Source organism: Ictalurus punctatus, chromosome 2, assembly GCF_001660625.3.
Source record: "Ictalurus punctatus breed USDA103 chromosome 2, Coco_2.0, whole genome shotgun sequence".
NCBI classification, from domain to species: Eukaryota; Metazoa; Chordata; class Actinopteri; order Siluriformes; family Ictaluridae; genus Ictalurus; species Ictalurus punctatus.
This window is the reverse complement of record NC_030417.2, coordinates 23,576,543-23,585,928: the sequence shown is the minus strand read 5'-3', so window position 1 is coordinate 23,585,928 and position 9,386 is coordinate 23,576,543. Positions and strand designations below refer to the sequence as shown.

Genomic DNA, 9,386 nt, shown 5'->3' with positions numbered 1-9,386 from the left:
AATTTATATACAATAGAATTTTAGGGCATAACATAATGCAATGCTCTTTCACATGTTTTTCCACATGATCAAATACTATTCACACAATCACATGCAAAAAAACCCCCACATATGATCACATGTCAAATGCATCTGATTAATCCAAAAGGAATGGTTACATTATAGTTCAAAAGTATTCCTATTATATAAGTCACTAGCATTGTCCTAGATTTGATCTAAGAGCAATAGTTTGGTAGTATGGAAGTAAAAAAATAAAATAAAAAAAAAGTCAAGACAACATTTCCTTAACATTTATTAATACACAGTATCTTCAACAATGAACATAAGGACAAACCTTTGCAAAGCTTTGTAGTTATAAACAAGAAGGAAATAAATATTGTTTTCAAACTAAAACATTGTCCTGGATCCATTGATTTTCTGATTCAAATCTCTTAAGAAAATGTATGTGAATATAGTCTTTGACCCACAGAGATTATGGATATTGTCATTATCTGAGACGTTGAAATAACTAATATAATTCCAACATTCTCAATGTGAGACACACTGTAATTCTTGCAAGATATGGTGCCATCTCATTGACATAACCATCATTCTAAGTATTAAATAATTTAAGTAAGATTCATAAACGTTTATGTGCAAGAATGCTAAAAACTCATTTTTCCAACACAAAATTATTTGCTTATTTAAAATCACGCCTGCCATCAGGATGATCCCAAGCATGTGAAAAGGTTTTGAGCACCTATTTCTAAACATTTCTATAAATGTTTAAACATTCAAATAATTCAAATGTAGATCATTAATAATATATACTGTATTATTAAAGATGTATTGGGAATTTTAAAAATAAAGGGTTGAGCTGTATTGCTATAAAAATGAAAGAGATGGCCTGGGTTAATATATCCATTGCTACGCAGTGAACAGAACACTACTGTTGAATGCTGAGAGACCCAAAACAATGATTTCTGTCCTAATTCAATAAACCATGTGGACAAATCCACTGATAAAGTATCAAAGTAGACAATAATCCACCAAGATCATTGGCACATTCATAGTGCATGTGTATGGGAACATCCTGAGGTATTAGGTTGGGGGAAATGGATTCCTGATGGGTCATTCTCAAAGTTAATTTGATTTACATTTTCTATATCTTTACGGATATACAGATTTTTTTTTGGCACAAATGAATGGAGAGCAAATGGACAAAGATTGGAATTTCACACCAATTAGGAAATGGACTTTATGAGTTCGAATCTCAGTACCACCAGAGGGTCACGATTGGACTCTCAAGCAAGAGTTTTAAGTCTTAACTCTTTAGCTACAGTATATGTTATCCCCTTAAACTTTTACACATTCTCTAACTAATGCCCTCTTTACCTGGTCACTGACTTGGGGAACAGCCATGTCTAAGCAGATCAGCAGTAGTACCATATTTTTTCATATTTTTAATAATGAATTGAATGGTGCCCTGCAAGATGTTCAAAGTTTGGAATATTTATTTATTATTATTTTATTTTATTTATTTATTTATTTTAACAACTGATTGATTGATAGATACGTTTTCAGAACTGTGTCCCAGACTTGTTTTGATGGTCTTCATGATGCTGTTTTGTTTAGATATTCTATAACAAGCTCTGGGGCCTTCAAGTAACAGGCATATTTATATATTGAGATCATGTGACACAATAATTGCACACCAGTGGACTTCATTTAACAAACTATTCAATGAATTGTGACTTCCGTTGGTTGCACCATTGAACACCAAGTGAGGGTGAATATGTCTGCAATTACTACTTTAACATTTTTGCTTTGTAAATAATTTTGCAAACTATATAGATTTTCCAAGACTTCAATAGTACGTACTATTTAGTGAAGATTCATGACATATAATCCCAAGTAAGTCTATTTCAGTTCCAGGATTTTACATTACAGAATGTGGAAAAGTTCATGGGGTTGTGAACACTTTGTGTTCGGCTGAAATTGTCTGTTTGTCACAATAAAGGAATTAACATAAATGTTCTTGATCAATATAAATGAAGTCTGACTAATATCTGCACTAATTCTTCATTCAGTGGCCAGAGAGGAAGATGGAAACAAACATGACAACACGAAGGTAGAGGGCAACAGGTTTTGCACTTGGCATGACACGGCCGTTCCTAGAGATGCTTGGTTTGTAGATTTGTAGTTGATTCAACACTTGATTTACATGCTCTGTTATGCCCGCACCCTCACATGCATACAATGAAAAGCAATACAATGTGCAGGAGTGCTGGTACTGTGCTCATACCTAGATACTGCTTCTTCGCTTATATTGTCTCATAAACATTGACAAAAAGTGCAGATAAATACAAGAAATACATATATAGCAAGGTTCGCCATACCAAAGTTATCAAAGGTTCTGCCAAACTAGTCTCCTTCAATCACATTATCTAAAGCATACAGATAAGTCGAAACCAACTAATGTTGTAAAAGCACATTCAGTTGTTGGTATAAAATCTACAGTTATCCTTAATTCTCTTTTGAAACAGCCTCTGTATTTACAAAAATGGTTGATATAGTGTTGCTTTAATGTAACAGTAAACATACTTCGTTATATGAAAGCATCCATGGAGCAAAGAACGCAGGAAGAAAGTAAAAATGCATTCGAAAGAAGTAGAGAAGAACTTCAGCGCATATAGTAGAACACAGAATTCATCACGGGAAATTACATAAACACTTCGTCTCACGATATAACGCAAGCAGGTTTGATACTGGAGATTGTTGCCTGTCTATTGGGTTCTCTAATGGACTTCACAAACAGAGAAATAAACATGCATCATAGAACTGCTTTGTGCATTTCAGAACAGCAAACTTGTCAAATTGGAGGCATCGATTTTCGTCACTGGACTTTAGACTAGGCGTTAGCTGGTAGGCTACTATGCATGCGCACTGTATGTACCCTGTCGTTTTCCGAGTTGTACATAGTCTCAATTCATTTGAAGGAAAACTATTGTCTCAATGTCTGTTGAGAAATACCAGGGTGGTCACTCTGCATCAAAAATCAGCATGAAAGGAAGAAACAGCGCCGTATCATGCAGCTCTGCAGTGTGTACAAGAGCAACCATGCGCACACCGGGTTACCGTTTGCTGTCTGTCTTGAATGTACAGTATACCACATGCTGGCTGATGCAAATAACAGCTCAGGCAAAATGTTATCGGGAATCAAACGTACATTCGAGGACTTTCATGCTGCAAACAGGAGCACAGAACAAGCATCAGAGTCCAAGTCGGGATGAAAATAACATGTCGAGTTACATCTATAAGAGCTGTAGTATGGAATTAATATATGGTCAGGGTGAGAGTTATAAAATCTTTTGATGCACCTGTATTTTGGCACGCCTATAACAATAGATAATCTTTTTTTTTTTTTTTTTTTTTTGGATATACAAATATATATGTATATATGTCTATTTAGTTTAGGAAGTTTAGAAATGGCAGTAGATAAGAGGAAACTGACAAGGCTAAGACAAAAAAAAAGCAAGTCAGCATGCCTCATACATACAGAATGGCAAGGCTCTGGATTCAGGGGTAAAAACGAAGGAAAACCAGTGTACTATACTTTTTTATATTAAAATGATTTCACTGGTCCTACACACGTCTTCTGATATTGCCCACTGCTCCCATTTAATCAACTAGCCACCAATCAATTCTCTGAAATATACTTTCAGGTCAACAGATCAGTTGACTGTGTTGTGTTAATTCCACATTATATTGCATCATTAATATACACTGAATTGACATATATGTAACCAGATATACAACAGGCTGTGATGGTATCACTGCTCTAAGGCCTTCAAACCGTTAAGGATTTCAGAACCATTGTTACCTATTTAATGTATTGCACCATGTGAAGCTGGTTATCCTGTTTGTCATTCAATCGTTGATCATCCCATTTAAACCCCCACTTTCAAAACTGCTCTGCCAAAGGGTCATTAACAGTATACAGACAGATTGAGTTTATAGTCATCATCGTTGTGGTTGGGAGTTACACTTCGCTTCTGTCTCATACGACACTTCCGTGCACTGATGGATGGATAAACTGTGGGTTGATGAAGGAGAAGCCAGCAAACTCGCTCTGATCGATGTTGGCGATGACCAGCTGGTCTGGTGGGGTCAGCATGGGCTGGGTGCGTGTGAAGAACTTGTCGAAGTTCTCTGCCCCTTTGCCACACTGTAACAAAAGATGATGTATTAATTTAAAAGGTAAATTGTCTGCACTTATATAGCAATTTTATCCAAAGCGCTTTACACTGGTTCTCATTCACCCATTCACACACACACTCACACACCAATGGTAGTGGAGCTACCATGCAAGGCACTAGCTTGCCATCTGGAGCAACTTGGGGTTCAGTGTCTTGCCCAAGGACACTTTGGCATGTGGAGTCATGTGGGCCACAAATTGAACTGCCAACCCTACGATTAGTGGACAACCCGCTCTACCACCTGAGCCACAGTCGCCCCCTGATTTATTCACACATTCTTTATATTTAGTGTTTACTGTATAGTTACTCTTATATCATGTACTCTCATATTTTGAACTGTATTAAGACACCTTGGATACGGGGAATACTGGGTTGTAGTTTCTGTTTGTGTGTCTCTGTGCTATTAAATACCCATGATGAATGTATATATTTAATTACCTCTTTGAATAAGCTGCCAAATGCCATCCTTTCTTATAGCTGGCACATGTATTTTCTGTCTCTTGAAAAGACTTATTTTCATAGTGTGCTGTGTGTTTTTGTTTTGTCTATCTGTCTGGCCCCTGCACCAGTTGAAACCGTCCACGCACTGCCGTTATCAATGTGTATAAATACTTCTGCTCTGCATGAATAAAGTGGGATGTCTGTGTGAGCATGCATGAAGTCAGTGTGTGTTCATTTCAGACCCCCCAGGCCTGAACGCTCCAAGGTAAACCACACTTTCTAGCTCATAGCAGCACAAAACTAAAAGTTAACAGAAGTAATGGTAGAACAGGCTGAAAGGGCTGACGGAGGTCTGGAAGACATAATCTGAAATTTGGAGATTCCTGAGATACATGGAAATCCAACAGTTACCTATATTGTCCTGTGTATTTACTGAGTTGCTCTACACACATGTCTGTCTTACACTTCTCAGCATCCACATTTTGTATATACTGACCCTGTATTTCCTTTCACTTTGGTCCTAGATGGGTGTATATAGGCGGCCAATAAAAAAAAAAAACTTTTTTTAATGACCTGAATATTAACGACACCACAAGGTGCTTTCTGATCCACAATCAGCACACACGCCTTAAAATATATCAGGTCTTTCTCTTATGTTACTCTCATTGAGATCCGCTCATCCGAGGGCTTTTCTTCCAACACATATTAGCACATGCTCACCAGTTCCGGCCTAAAGGTGTGGAGTTTGGAGAGTGAGGTTGGTTCGTATAAGGAGGGTAATATTTTGATGTCTTTGAATTTTCTCCCTTTTCACGTTTTTGGGGTAACCAGATTTTAAACTGCCGTAACTTTACTTATCACCGAGATACACTATATGAACAAAAGTTTGTGTACACCTGATCATCGCACCCATATGTGCTTGCTGAACATCCCAATTCAGATTTAGTCTACCTTTTGCTGTTATAATAACCTCATTTCTTCTGGGAAGGCTTTCCACTAGATTTTGGAACATGGCTATGGGGATTTGCCCATTAAGCCACAAAAGCATCAATAAGGTCAGCTAAGGAGGCCTGGGGCACAATTAGCATTCCCCAGCTCATGCCAAAGGTGTACAGTGGGGTTTGTGCACAGCATTGTCATGCTGGAACATGTTTGGGCCTCTTAATTCCATCCATCTATTTTCTGTACAGCTTATCCTACACAGGGTCACAGAGAGCCTGAGCTTACCAGGGAGCTCAGGGCACAAGGTGGGGGACAGCCTGGACAGGGTACCAACCTATCACAGGGCACAATTGCACACACACTCACACAGCCATTCACACACTGCAGACAATTTGGAAATTCCAGTCAGCCTACAATGCATGTCTTTGAACTGGGGGAGGAAACCGGAGTTCCCAGAAAAAAACCCCCAGAAGCACGGGGAGAACGTGCACACAGGACAGAGGCAGGAATCCAACTCCTAACCCAGCAGGTGTGAAGCAAACATGCTAACCATTAAGGGAAACTGTAATGCTACAGAATACAAAGACATTTTATACAATTGCGCACTTCCAACTTTGTGGCAACAGTGTGGGGAAAAAACTCATATGGTTGTGATGGTCAGGTTTTCCAGATATGAAAATATAATATTGGCACATTGCTACACACAGACATGCAGAGATACATGCATGTATACATACACACACACACACACACACACACACACACACACACACACACACAAACAAACACACTTACAACTTTAGGTTTGAATGGTGGCTGAATCTCGCGGTTGCCCAGTCTTTCCCAGTCAATTCGACGGAAGAAGGCCTGCTCCTTAATGTCTCTCTCCCCTTCTGGACCACAGCCAAGTCGTTTTGATGGGTGCTTTGTCATCAGCTGAAAGAAAGGGACAGAAATAAAAGAATAATCACTGTCATGTCACAGTTTTCTAAACCATTAAAAAAAACAAAAAACCTTTCACATCATATCACAATCAATCACATGGGTTATATTTATACCAGCTGGATCCTCCCAGTTGTAATTCTGCAATATCTTCTGGATGTATTTGCTCTAAGATATCTAAGACTCTGCTGGGATGGTTTGGGACCACTTACCCACTTAACAGGAAGGACTGCTGAAAAAAATATTATTCTGACTGATCACTTTTATAAAATCAATGAAACACTTCTATTCTGATGGGCACGGCACAAGAAAACATGATATTCAACACAATGCTATGAAATCATGCTATGAACTGATCTGGCCTCGGTAATGAAAATGAATCTTGCTTTCTGCTCCTCTTTGATTCTGTTTATGGGAGAATTACACTGTGATGTCCTTACATGCTGATCTGAGGACAGCTTTGCTGAAGGTCAGGAATTGGAAAAAGACAAGTACTCACTCCCTTACAGATGGACACAGCTTCTTTAGACATGGACTTGGGATAGGAGACATTGTGCTCCATGATAGACTGGAACAACTCATCCTCGTCCTCACCATCAAAAGGGGGCTGTTGTGAAACACACAGACAGAGACAGGTTTTTTTTTTTTTGTATGAAAGAATACATTAGAGAAGTGTGAAGTCTACCAGGATGGAGTTGTTGATGACGAAAAGAACCTTAGTTGTGTAACTGTTTGGGGTAAGTGCACTGGGAACCAGTTCATGCTATAATTTTGTAGGCCGACTGGGTAATGTCAGGGGAATATTTCTGCTTTACAGTATTTACAGTATGTTTAATACTAGGAACATGAGCAATAAGCAGCACTACACATTTTACTTATAATTTTCTTTTTGATCTTACAAAAATGATTTTTGGTCTATAAAGTGATTTTTAATACAGTAAACCCCCCTGTATCTGCTGTTTCAGTTACCAGTTGACCATAGTCCGAAAAAAATTACACAAAAAATTCGAGAAATACAGTAAACATTCATAATTTATATTGTGCGCTGTTCTGAGTATCATGACGAAATCTCATCTGGTCCCGCCTGGGAAGTTAGTCATCCCTTTGTCCAACATGAAAGAAGAACGAAGGAGAAAAAGGGTGAGTACAGTACAATAAATATTTTACATATTTTAAAGAGAGAGAGAGAGAGAGAGAGAGAGAGAGAGAGAGAGAGAGAGAGAGAGAGAGAGAGAGAGAGAGAGAGATCACATTCCTATTGTTCTATTTTATTATTAGATATTGTTGTTAATAACTAATGTTGTTGGGAACTATATCATAGTAAGAATGTGGTGGGAAAGTACTGAAGTAACTTTGAAACTGCATAGCTGTCTCTTATTCGCTTGCTGTGTTTTGGACCATATCTGTATTTTTATATTTATAGCCCATGTCCATATCGTGTTTAGATCAAGAAAAAAAAAAAAGAGCTTCTGAATAAAATGTGTACACATTTAAGGCATATTTTATGCTTCATATTTTATGAATTTAAGCATCCTGATGCTCTACCTCTTCTCTGTTCGTCCTTCTCCATTAGCTGGAGCTCTTGCATTTCTCAAAAAATGGTTTATGTTTAAAACACAACCTGTGCTTCTTCCAGGACTCATATAAATAATGAATTTTTCCCCCAGATGTACATGCTTTATCCTTTCAACATATAGCATGTAGTACTATTTGCCTTTACCCAAAATGACTATACAATGATTTCTAATCCCATTATCCGATGCCATCCAGAAGAGGATGGGTTCTCTTTTGATTCTGGTTCTTTTCAAGGTTTCTTCCTCATATCATCTCAGGAAGATTTTCCTTGCCACTGTTGCTTCTGGTTTGCTCATTAGGGATTATCCTGCCTTCTGATTATATAATGCTGACTGAAATCTAGTCCAAAATATTCCAAAGTGAAAAATGTACAGTCTCATTTAACAGTCTTTAATTAACAATACTGACAATAATTAGTAATAAACTAACAGTCTGGAAGAAAAGAAATAGGTTGCATTAATTAATTAGTAATTTAAAAAAAATCAAATTAAATTGTAAGATATTTAAAGAGAGTGAATTTATATAGTGTTATATTACAGTAATTCATGTTTAATTTTATTTGTATGGAGAAAATTAGAACACGTCAGGTAGGCACAAGACACAGTCATTACGAAGAACAGGAAGGAGGGAAAAAATGCAGAAAGAAAATGAAGAACAGGCCATAAATTGAGAAACACAGAACAGACTGATCATGTCTTGTCCTAACCCCATGGCATCCGAATTCAACCAAAGCAACATTCAGCTAAACAGAGCCATTCAGTCTGGCTTATACAGTACAAGTGTTTATAGCCTGAAGTGAGTCACCAGAGAATTAGAGTTAAGAGTATAAAGTTAAGTTTTAGTGGTGCTGGATGGGGTGGATTTTGAGTTTGAAGCCCCAAGAAAAGCTTATTCGTGGATGACTAACATAACACACATACATCAAAACAGTGTTTTGCACAGTAATTACATTACAGTGATGTTCTAAAAGGTCAAGAATCAGTTACATTTAACCTTTGTTATTTAAAGGTTTAATAAAATTTTATTGGCTACCAGCTGCTTTGGATGAGGAACAGAATTTTCAATCATATTCATGCATTTTCCCCCATTTCTGTTTGAAAGCTACTAACCAGCTAGCTACACCCTGAGCACATGGATATCAAGGTGAAGGCTGATGGAGCACTGTTGATCTACTGCAGGAGTAAAAGATGCCTGCCTGTGATTAAAATAAAATGTCATTTCCCCAATTACTAGCATGGTTTTGAATCA

General features: G+C 37.6%; 1 protein-coding gene across 2 annotated transcripts in view; it reads right to left on the bottom strand.

Annotated features, from left to right (window-relative positions):
- Positions 1–275: 275 nt before the first annotated feature.
- The window catches only part of prkcab (protein kinase C, alpha, b), a 165,450-nt gene continuing 156,339 nt past the window's right edge, over positions 276–9,386 (bottom strand). For both annotated transcript variants that reach the window (XM_017459435.3, XM_017459440.3), the window contains 3 exons: positions 7,063–7,170; positions 6,417–6,557; positions 276–4,207 (listed from right to left, as the gene is read on the bottom strand). In XM_017459435.3, coding sequence (XP_017314924.1) covers positions 4,040–4,207; positions 6,417–6,557; positions 7,063–7,170 — 417 coding nt within the window. In that variant the 3' untranslated portion in view covers positions 276–4,039. The remainder of the gene's footprint in view (positions 4,208–6,416; positions 6,558–7,062; positions 7,171–9,386) is intronic.